Source organism: Mirounga angustirostris, unplaced genomic scaffold (genome assembly GCF_029215605.1).
Source record: "Mirounga angustirostris isolate CCGP_5_RB_7025 unplaced genomic scaffold, mMirAng1.0.hap1 SCAF_10, whole genome shotgun sequence".
In the NCBI taxonomy this organism is placed as follows: domain Eukaryota; kingdom Metazoa; phylum Chordata; class Mammalia; order Carnivora; family Phocidae; genus Mirounga; species Mirounga angustirostris.
The window spans coordinates 79,454,292-79,473,950 of NW_026991718.1; the positions used below are offsets into that span (position 1 = coordinate 79,454,292).

A 19,659-nucleotide genomic window follows, 5' to 3' on the forward strand; every position below is an offset into this window, starting at 1 on the left:
ATTGGGGGTGCACGTCAACCTCTGATCCCCGGGGGACACACAATAGAGAGTTACCTAGATATACAAATTTAAGAGTTTATAAGATCGTGTTTAAAAATACAGGAAAGGATGAGTTTATCAAGGGAGACTGAGGCAGCAAGAGACGTGCCTATCTTCTCTCTCTCTCTCCTCTGTCAGCTTCCACCTGCACTAGCGAATATGGGAGCCACTAGCCACATGTGGCTTTTTAAATACCAATTAAAACAATTAAAATTAAATACAATTAAAAATTCAGTCTTCAGGGGCACTGGGTGGCTCAGTGGGTGGAGTGTCCAACTCTTGGTTTCGGCCCAGGTCATGATCTCAGGGTTATGAGATTGAGTCCTGCATTGGGCCCCATGCTAGATGTGGAGCCTGCTTGGGATTCTCTCGCTCCCTCTGCCCCTCCCCCCACCACACATGTGCACACTCTCTCTAAAAAAATAAAAATTAAAAATAAATGTAATTTTAAAAAACCAGTCTTCAGTCATACCAGCCACGTTTCAGTGCTCATAGCCACGTGGCTGGTTGCTTTCACAAGGGACAGCACACATGATAGACCATTTCCATCACCTTAGACGGTTCTCTTGGACAGTGCTGTATCTAGATTCTCTGTTGTATGTTTGTATCTCAGTGCCCAATCACTCAGAAAAAATAGCACAGTTCCTTTGATTGAGGACACTTTGAGGTGTTCGTTTGCGGGCCTAATGGTCAGAAAAGGAACCCTTTGAGTTCTTCGGGGCCCTTCCCATGAGCGAGTGGGCCTGCCCGGGGGTCCCTCGATGCCCCTGCCACCCTGGCCAGAACACAGGAGTGTCGGCAGGTGGGGTCCTCCAGGAAGAGTAGGACTCTCTGCATGCTTGTCCGACTTAACTCTTACTTCTTTCTTGGGCCCATGGGCAATACTTTTGCATTGGAGCAGGTAAACCCTTCTAGGTTATAATTCAGGATGACAGAGTGATGGATTCAAGCGTCTTCACAGAAAATCGGATCTTGAACTTTTCATTTCAGAAACCAGTTCTGAATTGTCTTCAATGTTTAGTTTTGGCTTTTGCTTTTGTTTTTCATCTTTGTTGAGTGTGTACCTTTGTTCTTTATTTTCTTTTTCAGTCAGATGTCATGGATCAGAATTTGTTAAATTTCCTTCCAGAACAAGAACATTCAGAAGTGTATAAAATGCTTTCTTCCCATATGCTTGTGACAGATTCCCCCTCCCCAGAATACTTAAAATGTAAGTTTAACTTTACTAGTTTTACAAGATATAAAGATAAGAATTTTACTTTTGAAAGAAGGTTAGAATGAATTAAGAAGGGAGGACTAATTTTAAGAACAATTTTTCTTGTGACTCAGAATATTTCCAAGATCCTTAGAGGTATATTTTAAATTTAAAGCTAAAACTGGAGTTTGGAATATGTATGACATTTAACTTCTCTGTGGAAAATTTGAAAGCATGGCGCTTACGAATAAGAATTTGTTTTGCATGTAATACAAGAAGCTCTTTTTTTTTTTTTAACACGAGAGTCTTTTGGTACCAAACAATGCAAAAATCAGTGCACAATCTGCTTATTTTAGAGGATACCGTAATGCTAGATTCATATGATAACCAAGTCACCAACTGCAGAATGAATAATTAGGTCAAAACTCCAAATTCTCTTCTCCTGAGGCTGTCATCTGGTTATTTATTATATACATTTGCGGTTTTTATGGAATTTTAAAGTTTTTCTCAAAATTGGCAACCTGGATGGAAGGCCAGCCTCAGTGCCTCCTGAACCGTGTGTCCGTTAATGAAGCACAGACACTGAGGGAGATCGTGCAAGTGCCTCGTACTTACTCATTCAGGCCTTAGTTCATTTTCCGTGAATAATGTGTCCTGTTGTACATCTGATTTTACTTCAAAGCAACGTGAAAAGATTAGATTAAAGAGAGCAGCTCTATATGAGCAGCTTTGTTTTAATACACCATATGAAAACAGCCGGAACTAATCAATGCCGACATAACCAACCACAGACATCTGTGAGCAAATTAAGACTAATTGGGCCCAAGTATGGGATGCAAAACATCTATATAAGCTATGAGGGGAAACCCCTGTTCTTCAAAGGTTATAAAACCATGTCCAAGAGTCAGTCGTAGTGAGAGAAATGTCCTGGCCGTGTGTAGACTGAAGCCCGGGAGTTATGCAAAGACACAACTTGTTTGGTCTAGAATCTATGTCATATTCACGTTCCTTTTCTCTTTTTCCTTTGACCACCCAGCTGACAGCGATTTAGAGTTTTATTGCCATCTCCTCAGAGGCAGCTGGAACCCAAAGGAATTTCCAACTTATGAATACATAAAATTTGTAGGAAATTTTCGCTCTTACAACAATGGTAAGCTTCAATTGTCATATAATTGCGACAGTGTCTTTTGTCATGCAAACGTGCACACAGGGGTATAAGACTCATCGAGGGAGGAGGAGTGAGAACATGTGCTTTTCATATTTGCATTTGGATTTTCATGTTCCCAAGATGCGTTTTGTGCTCGTAAATGTTATCTCCCATTCGAGAAGAACGCACTCCCACACTTGTTTATGCCGGGGCACAAAGTCCCACGGAAATGCACTTTATCCATTTACTTAGTTTCAGGCTGATGGAAGAGTTTTGTACTGTGAGAAAAAACGTAACAGTTAATAAAGAACAGGCTCAGCCTACACACAGCCCAATAGGGCTGCATTGGTGACATAAAGATCCGTAACCTTGGTTTTTGCATCTTTATTCTCCTTTTTACACTACTGCCGTGAGCATGTTTTCATGGGTCTGGTACATAGGTCTTCTGCTCCCTCTGACCCTAAGGCACAGGAAGTGGCCACTTTATGATGAGCCAGCAATCCACACTGGATGAATTATCAAGCCGATCAGCAAAGCAGTAAAATCTTACTCTCCGAAATTACCCAGATAACTAATGATCCGAACTCTGGCTGCACCTCTGAACTCGAATTACACCCTCAGTTTCACTTTTGACTTGGGGAAAATGGGAATGCAGGCCCTATGCCAGAAATTCAGCAGTGCAAGCCCCACCCCTACCCCCCACCCCCGCTCCACGGTCAAGCCTAGCACCGGAAGGTTTGCGTTTGGTTTGCTCCAGGCCTCAAACCTCAACACAAAACAAATCGCTTTGAATGATCTAACATTTCATAAGACCGCAGAGATGGGAAAAAAGGGAAAGATGAGGCAATAGGGAGTTGATGGCAGCCCGGACTGGGGCAGGCTCTGTCACTGGTACTTAACTCCAGACCCACGGTGGGGTCCGTTACCCCGCCTAATTAGTCCCAGAGTTTCCATGAGAACCGACCAACATAATGGCCCCAAGTCCTAATGCTGAGGCTCTACCCGGGATCTTCCCTTCACCCTTAGACGATCCTCTGCTATATGTTGCTTGCATAAATATACATGCTTTGTCTCAGAGGCTCCAACTAGATGCTGCTAAGCGTGTTGGTCTTGCCAACGTGTTCAGGGTTTATGACTGGATGATGGGCTCCAGGGCCAACTGGGGGCCCTCTGGGAACCTACCCAAACAGGGCTCAGTGTTCCTGAGTGTTTGGAAGTGAAGGGAGGTCAGCTTTCACAAGTGGGGCCCTAGATCTGGGCTACACGGGGTAGAGCCAAAGCCTGACCGTGCCTAACCTAACTCATCTGAAAGGCATTCCTAAACCTCGTGAGATGAATGTTTAATGAACCACACACACAAGTAAATGGTAGCTGATCGGGCTACTGAGTTAAACTGACCTAAGAGGCGCCTCGCCTAGCACTCAGAGTGATGCCAGTCCTGGTGTAGGGCTCACTGGGTGAGGCAGCTTGTTAAAATGCAGATTCTAGGGCAGGAGATCTGAAGGTGGGGCTGGGATTGTGCAATTGGAAAAGAACCTTGGGGTTTTGATGAAAGGGGTCATGGACTTAGAGAGACACCGCCCTATCGTAATACTGAATGCCATTCCGTAGGAATTTTAAGGGTACTCCTCACGCTGATGGCGCTCCTTCCAGACAGCTTTATCCTTGAATTAATATAAGCAGGGGTTTGGAATTCGCTTAAAATGTGTGCCATGGCCATCATGCCAGATGCCGGAATAGCAGAGTATCCCATGTGGCAGCCAGCGAGAAAGGGAAAGGCACCCTGGCCGCGGGGAGTGCCAAGACTGTGGGAATTACGGGACGCTGCGCCCACGTGTCCCCATGACAACAGTGCGCCGCTTAATTAAGGAACCGACACGTGATTGGCCGGTGAGCGCAGTCGCATCCTTTGTTAATTTCCATTTCCACAACTCTCTCTTAAGCTGCTGCTGAGTATCACTTCGAAGCCTCCTGTCACTTATCACAGTTTAGAGGGTTTCCGGCAAAGAGGCAGGCTTCGTTGTGAATACCTGGTTGGTTGGTTCTTTTTTTTTTTTTTTAAGCTAGCAAAGCTTTATTTTCACTTCAAGTTGAGACAATGTTTGTTTGCCTGAAAGAATGTGTGGAAATTATGTGTGATTTTTTTTTCTTTTGGAAACTGTTACTGCTATAAACACACAGCACTGAAAGTGGAAAATTTAAAACCAAGAGTGCCAGAGTGTCTTTCCAGAGCCTGTTGAACAAATCAAAGTTAGGGGGCTTTCTTGACACAAGAGTCCCCAAACGTAATTGTGGAAAAACTGAAATATAATTCTCACTTGGATGAAAATAAACAACAAATGTCAGAGACAAATGAATTTCTAAGATGGAGCCCTATAAAATCACCAGCATTCAGTCATTTTTGACCTAGAAAATACGGTTTAACGTACTCTAAGGAATACTTCAAATCTGATTTTGTAGGTTTACTTCTCAATAAGCCTTGAACAATGGGTTAATAAAAATAACTCACTTAGGAGTGTTTCCCAAGTCCCAGGTCCTGGGCTCGGTCTTCGCATTGATAATCTCATCGAATCCTCCCACCAACCTTTTAAGCAGTCCTGTTGGCATCATCCCATCTAAACAGGAGGAAAGTGATGCATAGAAGAATCTGAGGCACACACGTGGAAAGTGGGGGACCTACAATCGTACCCATTCTAACCCTGGAGTCCTACCCTTCACCCCATTGCTTTGCTGCCTCCCACAAATCTGTGTTGAAACTAAGCTTGTTTTGTAGCTGGGGCACACAGGCCTGGCCCTGCCACGTGGCATGCCCTTGGGACAGGATGTCTGTACCTGTGCACGCCAGATGTCCTGCGCCCATGTACCAAGCTGCTTTCACGGTACCCAAGATTTGTTTTAAGTCAAATATGGTGAGACACACAGACATGGAAATGACTGTCAGGAAAGAAGAGGTTTATACTCACAGATCCCTCCAAACAGGCCCAGCACACCACAGAGGCCACATGGGGAAGCACCAAGGGAGGTCAGGGGGCAGGGCGAACAGGAGAAAATGTGGGCAAGAGCCACTCGTGTAGCTTCTCTGGAAAAGAAGGAGCAAGGCAGTGTAAACGGGCTTCAGTTTGGCTAGCTGGAATCATTTTAGTGGGCTCTTGGGTAGAAGGGCTGTCTCTAGTTGTCAGATGCCTGGGTTGGGGTGTGGGCTCTAGATGGGTTGGTTTGCCTATGAAAGGTGCACGGGAAGGTGAGTCATTCACTATTTCTAGGAATTGGCTAACCCAGAAAGGAGCAATTCCTTCAGGGTCGGCAAGGCCCCAAATGTCAAAGTATCAAATACAGACACTAGAAAATGTGGTTTGTACACAAAGCCACCCCCTGCCACTTCCCTGAGTTCCCAGGCCTGGCAAACACTTAAAAACAATGTGTAAAGTATAGAAGAAAACAGACAATGAATACTGGTTTTATTTTAATAGAATCCCTGCTCACACTTCAGAGGACTTCATAGGAAACCCTACTCTGGCCCATTATCGGGAAAAGTCCTCTCATTTCTGTAGGGCTGTTTAGTTTATGGGGCATGGCCTGGTCCATTCTTCTTTGATGCCTGTCAGGAAGATGCAAGGCTCTCATTTTTATAAATAATGGAGTGGAAAGGACAGTGACCTTTACTCATCTGTGAGCCTACGCAGTCCATGCCTGGTACATAAATAAGGCTCAACACAAGTACATTGGCTAGACTGAGGCTCAGTGATCTTGGTCCTGCACATACAGGTGGTCAGGGACAGCAACAGGATTCAGACACGACTTCTGACTCATAGGGAAATCTGGCTTTTCCTTGAGAACTGATAATACAGCTCTCCTTGACGGACCCCAGAGCCCACCCAGAGATAGAGCCCCCGATACACCTTTGACCTTGAATCCAAAGTGAAGATTAAATCCACTTCAGTACGTGCTGGGTAAACTGGCCCATGTGTAACTTCCAGTGATTTGTGAATTTTCTGCACTGGAAGGTCTAGGCAACCGTGCGTGGTCAGTGTGAGGTCATCTTTGGCCTCCATTTGCTCCCTAGTCTGTGTCCCCCACCACCAAGTTCCTTAGCCCCCTGGGCTCCCTGGGTGTTCCCCGAGGTCCTTAACCGGACCCCTGACTCAGGCATCCCCGCCAGGACTGTTCCTGCCCCACTCTCTTCCCTGCCTCTTGTTCACTTGATCACCCAGTTAGCCTTAAGGCTGATGGAGGCATGGGCTGCAACTCGAAAACCACGTCTATAGGAATCCTTGGGCCTTATACCAAAGGGCAGAAAGGGAAACGTGTTGGCTGCAGGGCAGGGAAGACGGGGGATACGGATCCAGAGGGAGCTTTTGGTGACCCTTAAGTCACGCAGATGAAGACACCATCTGCTTGCCTGCTAACCCACGTAACCGCTCAGCATTCGTCTGCCCTGTCACCGGTAGGAGTAGGCGGGGTTGGGAATTTGGGGTGTGGAGAGGCATAAGGGTACCTTTGCCCTTGTTAAGGCGATTAAACTCTCTGGTTGGACATTTCTAGATTCACCACCTTGCCCCTGTCCCTCTGACGCTCTCCGTTCACCAGGGCTGTGTAGACACAGCCACCGTTGCCCAAATGCATCAACAAAATGGAATGTTCTCCTGCTTCACTATTTGCACATCTTGGTCACTCCTTAGGACTTCCTCATTTGCTTCAGATGTTCGAGGCAGGGGAGAGGACGGAAGACAGGATTGCACATCTTTAACCTAGATTCTTTAATAAATGTGAAGAAGTACATGTCGGGAAATGAGACAAGAAAACAGCTTTCCTAGAACTGTTTCACTTTAGGACAGTTTCTCACCAAGTCTGTGAAAAGCATCTTGAAGGGATCCGAGCTGGAATACAGAAGTACGTGTCTCCTCCTCTTCCCCTAAAAAAGCCTACTGTGTGACCTTGGCCATGTGGCCTGGAGATTCAGGGAGGACCACTGGTGTGAGCAGCCCCCGGTCTACCTCTGCTCTTCACATCATTTCCAGAATGGGGCTGAAATGAAATTACTTTTTTCATTTTTTAAAATACCACGAACAAATACACCGTTCCATCTTTTCCCTTCTCCAGTTATATAGAGGAGCCCCTGGGTCCTCTCCCAACCCCCACCCAAGTCCCACGGTCCCACCCCCCACTTTTATGGGAGAGGAACTGGCCAGATGATTTTCCAAGGCATAATGAACAGTCTTTGCTTTAAGGGGTCCTAATAAACAGGTTCCAGTTCCTGAAAGATAAGTTCGTGCCAGGAAGAAGGCAATCCTCTATTTAAGCCCTTGCTCCTCCCCCAGACTTGGATTTAAATGTGCATCTGACTGAAATCCAGAAAGCAGTATTTCAAAAGTTGCTGGTGTGGCTCCACATAGGTCACCCTCAGCAAACATTCCACTCTGGGCTTTCCAGAAACCACACACCAGAGTATAAAAGTTTCCCTGCCCTCATTTTACCTATTTGCCTCTAACCACACAACCAGATTTGAAATACTGGCAGAAAGGGAGGCTTTGCAGCTTACAACACTCGATTCCGTATGTTCCGTGGGATTTCTGTAGGTTGCCTCATTTTAGGGCTTTGGGGGTTTTGTTTTTTGTTTCCCTGAGCTGAATTGAGATTTCTCAGTTAGGGGAACAAAGCCACACCCACCAGACCTCACTGAGAATGGAGACGTGAGCTGAGCACAGGAAGGAATGTCTCTTCCATCTGGCACAGGCCCCCAAGAGGCAAGAAGCAGAGTGTCCCCTCCACCCCAGCAAGGAAGTGCCACATTCTTCTCTGGCAGTGGACATTGCTGCCAGATTAGGTCGCAGAGGAATTAAGATCGCGATAAAGAACAAATTGTTACCCCAGGGCATCATCCTGCTTGAGCATCTAGAGCCCATATTGAAATGGAGCAGTGAGGAATGGTCAGACATTTATCAGACACGTCCTCCTGCTTGCTTCAGCCTGGGAGCAGGGGCACTTCTGTAGATGTGTGCAGTCATTGTGATAAAAGTGTGCACAAGGCGTCCACTTGGAGGACAGGGGGCGACAGCCTGTGTGAAGTTCACTTCCCTGAGCCTACGTCCACGCCAACCATCTGGTGGATATCTTGTCAATACCATGACAACCTCCTGGCCCCGAAAAATACTCATTTTAATTAATGAACACCGAGGGAAAGGAGAAATATTTAAGTGAGACATACATGTTCCCGTCGGAGTCATTTTTTCAATCCAGCAAATTGCAAACCCCTAGCTTTCTCGTATGGCTCCCAGCTTCTCTCCAAGCTCGTTCTTTCTTTCCGATGCCAAACAGCACTGGCAGAAAGAAAGCACGAACCACGCACTGATTGCCTCGGCAAGTTAGGCAGTTCCCCCCCGGGGCCAAAAACCAGGCAGCATTATTTTGCTGCGGCTGTCCCGAGAACCCATCAGGTGAAACATGCCATGCTGTGCAGAGAAGAGAGAAGAGCCTGAAAATAGTGCTTAATGAGCGGGAGAGGATTTCTCGTGAATGTGCAAGAAATTATTCCTTAACAGTCCAACACTCTAACCCAGACGTTTTGGACATTTATCATAAATGAGATTTAAGAACTTTTTTCTTCCTTTAGTGAGCCTCCCGATTGTTTCACGTCTTCGTGGACACCTTTCGGCTTTGAATTTTCGTTGGTTCCGAGAAGTGCTGAGAAAGCGATTTGTCACTCTCCATGTGGACGATTAGTGTGTTTTCCTACAGTTGTTGCAACTAATTTATCATGAGCAGGCCATCTCTGATCAGAATACTTAATAGTTTAGGCCTGATGACTGGACCAGTCCTAAGGAACAGTCGGTACCCCTTTTTCCATTTGTTTCTGCTCCTTTGCTGTGAACTATGTTCACTATGCCCACCCCGCTTCTTCCCCGTTCTTTTCTACCCCTTTGTACACACGTCTCATGCCACCCGAGACCGCCCTGCCTGCTCGGTCATCCTTATGTTCTTATGACTGACTTGGGAGGTCACCATTGTCATCAGACAGACTTGGAAGCCAACCCCAGGTGCCAAGCGAGAAGGACTTTAATCACCCTTATTCTCTCGAGAACCTTGGGGCTCTCTTGTGGCCAGAATCCCTAGGGCGTGCCCGCCCAGGGCAAAATTCTTCCAGGGTCTCTAAAATTAGAGGCTGTGATGAAAGTTCAGGAGCAAAGAGGGGCTTAATCCCCCCATGGACCCCTTTAGTAGTAGGAAGACCAAAAGCAGAACACCCTCTTGCATCTTTCCAAGCGTGAGGCCCCCTCAGAGCGGGGACTGCTGTTGCTGATTTGCAGCAGACCTTGCCCGGGACCTTCTGACCATTTACAAATGCACTAGTAGTGGGTGAGCTAGCCCGAGGGCCAGTGGGACCCAGGACCATGCTCCACGGGCACCCTCCCAAGGTGAGCCAGCCTCCAGCAGCACCAGGCTGGGCCACACAAGGCGGAGCCACTGTGGGGTCTCAAGGCCTGTGCGTCAGTTGCTGGCTGGGATCAGAAGGTGCCTTCCCCTAGCCAGGTCTTAAGCTGTGGTCTGGATGTGCGATGGAAGGTCATCTCGTCGGAGACACATTCAACAAACACATGTGGAGCACCTGCTGTGTGCAAGACGCCTGCTCAGGGCGGGGGACAGAGAACTAGACCCAGTTCCTGCCATAGGGGAAACCCATCTCTTTAGCTCTGGGCAAGAGAAGATCAATTTCAAGTAAGATGACCCTCGGGGCAAAAAATGTAGCAAGTAATCACTGCTTTTATCTGTGGCGTGAGTGCTCTGTGTGTGTGTGTGCGTGTGTCTTGGAGTGGCGGAAGCAAGGAGAAGGCTGATGAATAGGGCTGCGCCGGCATCGACGGGGTAATCCTTCCAGGAGGCTCGGGAAGCCTGCTGTAATTAGATATGTTTTTTCTATTACTTAAATTGAAACAACTAATTAAATCCTTAATTAACGTTTTTTAACTACTTTGGGATACGAAGTGCCAGAGAAGTTATTCTAAGTGCTAAATATTACCATGAAGTCCCAGGGAGCAGTTTGCTCCTGTGTTGACTCTGGAATCTGCTAGGAGGCTCCTGCTGTGAATAAAAGTCACTTGAAACATAGCTGGCAAAATGTTTCAAGTATCTTCTTCCCCTTGACTTCCCCCCAAGGTTTTCCCCTTGGCCTCTGTTAAAACTTTCACCCTTGATTTACCGTCACCTTTGATCAAGCCCTCAGCTGCTTCAGGTTTCGGGGGAGAAAGCTCATTTAGAAGAGGAGTTTGCTTGGTTCTGGAGCCCTCTGTAAAGTATCTAGCTTCTCGAGCACAGGCTGTAAGCAATAATGAAATTTCCCCTGCGGGGAGCATTTTCATCTTTAAAACCTTAGCAGTTCCAAAAGGACTGATAAAATTGCACTGAGAGGCAGCCAGGCCAGCAGTAAGCTCTGCAGAACATTCACTTAATTTCCATGGTCTCTGCCCCTTGAAGAAATTGTTAGGGGCTGGGGTTTCCCTACCCCACGCTCTTTCCGTTCCCCTGCCTTCCTCACCGTAAATCACTGATGAAGGCACTTACTGACAGAGCCCGTGGATCATTCCAGCAAGGCACATGGTTTAGAGACAAATGAGAGAGACCGTCTCTTAAAATTCCCTGGAAGTCCTCGGAAATTTGCTTAGAAAGCCTAGATTTTCTGAAAGAGTAGGGAGAATTTTACTAGGTCTTTATCTGGCAGGTGATGTCTCTTAGCTTCAAGCAGAGAGGATATTTCACATCTGGGAAATGTGTTAATGTCTTTTTTTTATTATGCAGATGTTCACATCTGCAGACCCTTCCCCTGTGAGATTGCTTTCTCTTCCCTGCTTGAGTGCCTTGGCTCACCCTACACATTAATCTGCAGTGGTCTAAGCCAACTAATGACAGATGTAAATTCTCTAGGGACCACCATTTCCTACTTTGCCCCCTTCATATTCATGTTCGGAAACATTCATATTAATATGTATGTGAATGCATTCAGAGAATATGTTTGGTAAAATGAATTTATTCATGTTAGTGGCTAGAAGACCACATTATAGAATCACTTAGAAACCTACGAACATATAAAACAAAAATTATTGGAAAGCTAAAATCCAAAGAAAGTCTTGCAGATTCATTTTAGAATGCATTTCATTTTCTGTTGCTTTATATGTTCTCAAATTGGAAAACACAACTATGTTTAAATCTACCAGTTCAGAAATGTACTTAGAATTCAGGATCTGGTTCAGGATATAATCAACTACATTTGAAAAAGAAAGAGGTAGGGTAGATTATCTAGCGTAATGATCCTCAATCCTGGCTGCATGGTACTAAATGTTGCAGCGGGGGGGGCGGGGGGGGCGGCGGGGGTGCTTTTAAAATTGAGAGTGCCTGGGCTTCCCACCCAGAGTTCCTGAATTAGCAGAGCTGGGAACAGGGTCTGGACAGCTGGGAGGCCACGGAAGAGGTCCCAGGGAATCTGGTGTGTAGCCAGGTTCGAGAATCCCATATACATGGTCCACCGACTTTTCTCCTATTTAACGGGTTCTTTTTCCCAGCCAGCATACTCCACCTAAAATAGCAGAATTGTCCTCTGGCCCAAAAGGTAAAACAGTTCACCACAATCACCGTGAAGACAGATCTGTAGCTCCCAGGGAAGATGGCGGCTGGTACCAGCTCGCACCTCCCCAGAGGGCGTGCGGGGGCCTGTTCTCAGCCCCGTGGTGGGCGCGAGCCTTGAACAATCCCCTCTCTGCCCTGGGAGAACTCCAGGCTCAGAGTCGGAAGACCTGGCTCGAGTCCTTGCTCCATTATTACTACTCTGAGCGACCTTGGTTAATACATGTGAGCTTTCTGGGCCTCCACGGCCTCATCCGTAGACTGAGGAAAGTCATGCCTTCCCAGTGAGAAGAAGAAGACACTTGTGAACAGGTGTGTCCCCTGTGCATAGCTACACAAACTAGCAGGTTTGTGGTGGACACCGTGTGCCTCTGGGGATCCCCCTGGAGCCTGAGGCCACGTCCTCAGTCACACCCGCCAAGCCCAGCATCAGCCTGGCTCCCGGCATGGGCTTTCAGGGGGGGATCCCTCGAATCCCAGGTGTGTGGTGCCAGGACCAGGGGTGGGAAGGGGGGGTTGTCAGCGAATGCCAGGGGACCCATCAGATCAGAAACCACGTCTGACTGTGGAACCCGCCCTGAAGTGAGAGTGCAGGCCCTTACTGCGGAGTGAGGCTGTCTCTCCTTTTGTAGAACATTTTTCCCAGCGCAACAGTCTAGGCGGCCAGAGGACTTCTGGAGATGAGAGGCGGGGGAGTCTGCCGGCTACTTGGATTCCAGCTCCCTTCTGCCGGGTGCAAGTAACCTCAGCAGCCCGTGCCTCCCACTTCCTGCGCAGGGAGGGTCATAGCCCCTACCTGAGCGAGGTGTCCCAGGGCACGAAGAAAGTGAGTGAATGTTCTCGAAGCCCTGAGCACTGGTGCAGGCTGACGGTGAGGCCAGGTAGGGGTCTGCCGCTGTGCTTCCCAGGCCTAACCCGTCTGTCTGTCCCCTCCCGCCCCAGTGCCTAGCCCCTCTTGTAACGGCTTCGACAGCACCCTTTCAAGGCCCTGCCGGGTGCCGCTCGGGAAGGAGGTCTGCTTCATCGCCACCGTGCGCCTGGCAACACCCCAATTCTTAAAGGCAAGTACCGGGAGAGAATTTATCATGTGGAACTAGTACAACTGAGTCACGTTTGGTTATAGTTCATTAGCCGTCTTTATGGGAAAGAATAGGATTGCAATGACGCTGTCACTGACTTCGAAAAGTTGGAATGGCTGGCTTCTATACCTGTGACAGCCCCACCTGCCCCTTGCCTTAACTCTGGTTTCCTGCGAGCTGTTTGGCTGGAAGGCAGCCTCAGCTGCTGCTCAGCCTGCAGAGAGACTCATTTGCAACTCTGTCGACCCTCCGACCTTTCGCTGGGGACGTTAATACCACTCAGGGCAGGCCGAGGTGAGGACCCAGTATCAAAACCAAGGGCTTGTCTGTATTCTCTCATCTGTGATTGCTTTAACACCCATGGCATGAATGTTGAGTTAAGTTAGTCATTCAAATTCAGATGAAAAGCCATTTTCCACATGTTTACCACACTTCTAGATAATGGGAAGGGAGTGGTATGACATTTTGGCTCTTAGGTATTTTTCCCCAGCTTGTGAAATAAATTTAGTATCAGCTAATACTGAAATTAGCTACAGATGATGAGTTTCAGTCCAACCCAACTTGGAGACTTGCTCTCAATGATTTTAACTTCTGTTATCCTACCACGCGTTCTTGAACAAACCTAGGGTGAGCATCTGCCACCCTGAGCAACATTTTTTTTCCCCTTCTAATACAGGAAATGTGCATAGTTGACGAACCCTTAGAGGAATTCACTTCAAGGCATAGCTTGGAATGGAAATTTTTATTTCTGGATCACAGGTTTGTGAAAAGAAAAACATGTTTGGGTTGGGTCCTTTTCAAGTGTTTGTTTGCATGAGCCAGGCTCTCCTTGGGAGAGAAAAGTCGGGCCTAGTCCCTTCAGGGAGAAGGGCTTTCTGGCAGCAGGAAAAATCATTCCCAGCCAAGAGTGAGGCGGCTTCCCTTCCACTGCAGTTGTCCGTGGATATGTTCTGTGTTTGGGTCAGAGCATCTCGGGAGAGCCAGTTGCCACAGCCCGGGGACATCCTTGGGATACCCTCACCCCCACACCCACCCCTCAGGACCCTCTCCAGCTCCCAGGAAGCCAGGAGCAGATGGGAGAGAAACTCTTCGTCTTATTTCTCTCAACACCTTTTTGTCCCTTTAATTCAATCTTCTTTCTTCTGTAACAGCTTTCGCAGTCGAAGGATGAGAAATCTCCCCTCCCCACCCTTTAACTTTTTTTATGCTTTGGGGTTGGACTGACCCAATCTATAGCTGTTTTTAATTATTCGGTAATAATAAAGTTTATTATTATTTAACCCAGGTTATGCCAACGAAACCGAGTATCTAAATGCCAGAAAGTTTGAGCACTTTGGAAAACACACCCTCTCGGTTTGAACCATTGCAAAATTATTTTCCTGCCCTGGCTCTTGAGAAATGAGGCTCTGTGTTGATCATTAAATGTGCAAACCGTCCCCCCTCTGGATGGAGCTATTGCCATTGTGAGTGGGGCAGGGTGCTTGCTCTCTGACGAACTGTCCCTATTGCTTGGCAGAGCCCCTCCGATCATAGGATACCTGCCTTTCGAAGTTTTGGGGACGTCGGGCTATGACTACTACCACATTGACGATCTGGAGCTCCTGGCCAGGTGCCACCAACACTGTGAGTACTCGACATCCAGCCAGAAGGCCTCCAGCACCCTCCACGGAGCCCGGACAGCACGACTCTTGGGCCCTGGAAGTCTGTTTATTGCTTGGTTTCTGTTTGAGGAGGAAGACTTTATTTTCTCTGAAATGATGTAGGAGTGTGGTGGAGGACCTTTTGTGGTTTGCCCCTGGGTTGTGTTTCCAGCTGGAATGGACTTTCTCTGCCTCCTCCCACCTCCCCCGCCTCCTCCCACCTCCCCCGCCTCCTCCACCCCCCTCCCAGCTCCTTCCCGTACCCTTCAGATATACAAGCTATTTTCATCTGACTTAAGAAAATAAGACAACGATGGTCATTTTTTCTAAGTTATGCAATACATTTCAAAGACAAAATACTGAATTCAACATCACTGCTTTTTGCCAACAGACATAGAATTGGTCACAAGCTACGGGCCAGGTACTGAGCGAGGCCCAGGACATAAAGATGATCAGAATCTCCTTGCTGTTCTGCAGGAGCAAGGTCGAAGGGGAAAGCAGAAATAGGTGACATTATAGGATGCTGTCACCGCACTGGAGGGGATGTGCTCAGGGTACTGGGGGGCTCCCCCAGCTGGGGGAGGGGATCAAGGAAGGCTCTCTGCCACAGAAGAGGACAATAGGGGGGGCAAAGGTAGGGGAAGTAGGACTCATGATGTGGGGGGCGTGGGGGAGAATGACCAGCATATCTGGATTCTCACTTAGCAAGAGTCGTCAAGAATTAACCTTGGAAAGCCATATTTTCTGTGCCAAGTTCTAGCTTTAAACAGGAACATTTTTCGTCATCCCGACTTCTGGATCCTGACACGCGAATTGACCACCAACACTGTGTTTTGATAGACATGCTGTCTGTAACGCCCGTTGTAACGGTCTCTTCTCCGCTCTCCTAGTCAAAGGAAGAATAGGCTCGAGTTCCGTCAGGATCCTCCGTTAGAATCTGAGGCTAATCTTTACAACTTGAACCCCTTGCTCCTCAAAGTGTGCTCCTCACGCAGCGGCAAGGGCATCGCACCGAGTCCGCTAGCCTTGCAGATTCTCGGGCTTTCCCGCTAGGCCTGTGGAATCAGAGCGTCCATTTTAACAAGACCCCCCCCCCCCAAGTGATTCGTGGGCCCGTGAAAGTTTGAGAAGCAGGGTTACCTCGAGCCCTGGCTGCTTCTGACCCTTCTAACGGGGCAAGGCCACCCTGGGGGTAGAATTACCTTCATGATCTGAAGGATTTGGCCCAGGGCTCAGGCAAGACGTTCTCCCTCTGTGCAGCCCACGCCCTTGCTCAGCTGGGCTTCCTACCTCTTGGGAGATCACATTCTCCAAGGCAGTGGCTCCCGTCTTCACTTTAGTTTCCCAGTCAAGATACCTGTTATCTGTTTGCAGAATGAGGTGCTAAATCCCAGGCACTGAGGCAGTGACGCAAACTGTTCTTCTTCCCTAGACCCACAGTCCCAGCCTTCTGCCCCATGCAGGCTAATACAACAGCACCCATTCTGTTCTGGACCCCCCCACACACACACAGAGAGAAGCTCACCAACAGACTTAACCCTAGAGGGCTCCACACAGCCCTGTGGCAGTGGGGCCTGAGCTGGAAGGCACCCGTAGGCGACTCTCTCATTTAGGACCGTGTAGACGAAGCATGAACTGCTGACTGACAGCCCCCGAATCCCATGCAGAGATTGCAGGCTGTCAGGTCTATTTGGGGCCCAGTTCTCCCAGCGTCTGATCGTCTCTCCTGTGCTCGGCTCCCACAGCCCCAAAGACAGCTCCTCCTGAAGCAGGCAACCCCGGGCCTCTTTGTAGTTTGGGAAATCTGCCCTTACCTGAGGCTCTCTTAAGCCGTTGAGCATTTGGGGAAGCGTGCAGATTGTTCTTCCCTTATTTAAGAATTCAATATCGTTTAGCGGGATCTTGATAGTCACTTAAAATACAGCACACCTGGAGAAGTGCACACTGTTTGGCATGGTGTATCTGAAAGCTTCTGTTTTCAACAGCACCTTCTGGGGGAGAGATCATTCTCGTATCAGCGTTCGCTACATGCAGCCTCTGTTTTCTGCCTACAGTGATGCAGTTTGGTAAAGGGAAGTCCTGTTGCTACCGGTTTCTGACCAAAGGCCAGCAGTGGATTTGGCTGCAGACTCACTACTACATCACATACCACCAGTGGAACTCCAAGCCCGAGTTCATCGTGTGCACGCACTCGGTCGTCAGGTGCGGGCTGGGCTCAGAGGGCGGGCAGGTAGTCTCAGGGTCCGAAGAGCAAGCGAGCCCTGGGCTTGAATTCCTCCACAGGGCCTGAGCTATCCTCTGCGGTTCACAGAGTAGTCTCCAGAGCTCAGCTTCTTTCCAGGGACACACACAACTCTGTTCCCACCCCCCCACCCCCCACACCCCCCGCCGGGCTGAGGATTCGGTTCAGCCCTTCCGTAGGGTGCCGGGATGTGACTTCGTGAGTTATTGCTTCATTGACCTTCTTCCACATTTTCCCTTCATCTCCATTCACCTCCCCACCTTCCCTTGTCACTGTTTGGAGAAGAAAATTAAAATTTTGCCTCTAAATCACTCATAGACCTAGTCCCCTCTATTTTTAATGCATTAAAAGCCCCTGCTGGCAACTGAGACAGCGTTGGGAATAGAACCCGACTGCCAGGGGAGAGGCTTCCTGGTGGTTCCTGGTGGCCTCGGAGAGCCCCCAGCCGAGGGTGGGTGGGCAGAGCTTCCGAGGGAGGCCACGAATCCAGCCTTTCTTAGACGCAGGCTCTGTAAGGCCACGATTCCCAAAGGTAGAGGAGAAATGTCATTCGTGGGGTTTTTTTCCCCTGACTACAGAAATTTTAAGGACATCAATCAGTTTTAAACAGGTCTAGAGAAGAGCATTTGAGCAGAACAAAGAAAGGTTTTACATGTATATATATATATAGTAGGTATATATGTATATATACATTGTAGATAGGTAGATGGATGATAGGTAGATATACGTACATATGGATACTATACATATATACTGCATTTTATATATATACATAAGAGATAGATGATTGATAGGTAACAAGTAGGCAGGTGGGTAGACCGATAAATGGGTAGATACCATGCATACATACATGCACACACACACGCATACATACAGTCAATGAGTAAATCTCTCTTCTTTTAATAAGCAGGGAGAAATGCTGGTCTTTCTTGCCAGTGACCCTGACCGTCACATTGCATGCCGCTCTTAGGGACTTGATCTTAGCTTCTCGGCCCACCCTTGGGCACTTCAGCAGCCAGTGGTTTCTGAGGACAGGCCAGTCCCAGCTACCACCACCCAGGCTGGGCCTTTGCCACAGGGTCCTTTTGGCCCCAGGGAAGTCTGGACATCATCAACATCTTGGTCTTCAGACTCCGCCCTTGACCCCGCTCTTCCTCTCCATCCTCTACCTCCCAAATCTTGGAAAGCAACTCTCAGAGAAAGTAGGGAGTGAACTAGTTAGTAAATAAGCTAACAAGCATTCCAGAGGCCCCAGAGCCACTGTGACTTCCCAGGGTCCCTCGCCCAGCTTGTTCCTCCACACATAGTCAGAGGCCAGAGCTGGGGGCCCTTTGGCCATCTCCACATTGGATTCATTTCCCCACGCTATTTTAAAAGTGGGCCCACAGACAAATCAGTGCTCTGGGTCTAGATCTAGATTTGTTTGAGAGAAAACTTCCAAAGGTTGCAATTACTAAAAAAAAAAGTCATTTGTCAGTTCTCCATACACACAGTCCAGACTGGGTAGGTTTTAAGAAAGGCTTCTGATTATTCAAAGGCCAAGGCTTATCCTGTAGATGAAAATAGGTTTCTAAAGACAATTATGCTTGGAAGTTTCAGGGCATGGGGAGAAGATGCGTAAAGGAGAAGGGCATAAAAACACCCTGGAAAGGAAAATATTTGGGATGTCCCATTAGAAGTCACCCCAGCGGCAGTTAGGCACAGAATGAAGCTCCTTCCTCAAACAAGTGACAAGACTAGCCTCCTTCGTGGTGACGATTCTGGGGTGGGTGTCACGGGGGTCCCTCGATGTATCACACACGTGCTCTTTGCTGCTGCCTTCTGGAACGTCCCACCTCCTGCTGTGATCTCTTGATTTCCTGATCAGTTATGCGGATGTCCGGGTAGAAAGGAGGCAGGAACTGGCTTTGGAAGACCCGCCACCCGAGGCCGTCCACCCTTCAGCGCTAAAGGTACGCTGATCCCCACCAGATGGCTAAAGGCTAAGTTTGCCTAAGTAAGTTCTTCCATGAGTTGTTATAATAAAAGTAGTAATATTTTTATTTGCTATGTTCCCAGTACTATTCAGTGCGTTCCGTGGGTGTTCACTTGATTACCATCATGATATTCCTGCGAGGCAGGCGCCGTTACTATCCTCGTCCTTCAGACGAGGTACAGAGGCACACACAGGCTTTAGCTCACATACCCAAGGGCGCTGAGGGTGAGAACTCACGGAACTGTGTAAGAAACAGCCTCTGGACTCAAAGCATGATCTGGCAACTTTCCATCCTTACAAGAGCAGCAATAATAAATCCACTTTGTATCTCCTCCCACAGATAAATAGCTAGGGGCTTATTCCGTCATCCTATTGAGGTGTGGAATAATTTGGGTGCCCTTTCCTTCCCGTAGCCTAAGTGCTGATGCCCTGCCTCTAGGGCCTGGGCCTCCCACGAGGAGACTGCCCCTCACACAGCCTCCATGTTGTCAATAGCAAGGTGCACTTCCTACTTCTGTGTCTGCAGGTCTTAGGTAACAGCCATGTTGGAGCCAGCTTCATGTCAGGGAGCTCTGCTGGCGAGGGTGTTTCCCTTCACAAAGCCTTACCTCCATCCTTCCTCCGCACACGGTTCTCAGGTCCCCTCTAGCCAGGCTTCCCCCATCTCTGCTCCTGGACAGCTGGAGGGAAACGTGCAAGCAGACCAGAGCCCTGTTCCTCAAAGGTCATT

General features: G+C 48.2%; 1 protein-coding gene across 10 annotated transcripts in view; it reads left to right on the top strand.

The window, feature by feature from the left end:
* NPAS2 (neuronal PAS domain protein 2) overlaps positions 1-19,659 on the top strand; it is a 166,746-nt gene that overhangs the window by 123,995 nt on the left and 23,092 nt on the right. For all 10 annotated transcript variants that reach the window (XM_064572622.1, XM_064572626.1, XM_064572621.1 and 7 more), the window contains 7 exons: positions 1,129-1,249; positions 2,271-2,384; positions 12,936-13,054; positions 13,749-13,831; positions 14,589-14,695; positions 16,767-16,914; positions 18,822-18,906. In XM_064572622.1, the coding sequence (XP_064428692.1) occupies positions 1,129-1,249; positions 2,271-2,384; positions 12,936-13,054; positions 13,749-13,831; positions 14,589-14,695; positions 16,767-16,914; positions 18,822-18,906 (777 nt within the window). The remainder of the gene's footprint in view (positions 1-1,128; positions 1,250-2,270; positions 2,385-12,935; positions 13,055-13,748; positions 13,832-14,588; positions 14,696-16,766; positions 16,915-18,821; positions 18,907-19,659) is intronic.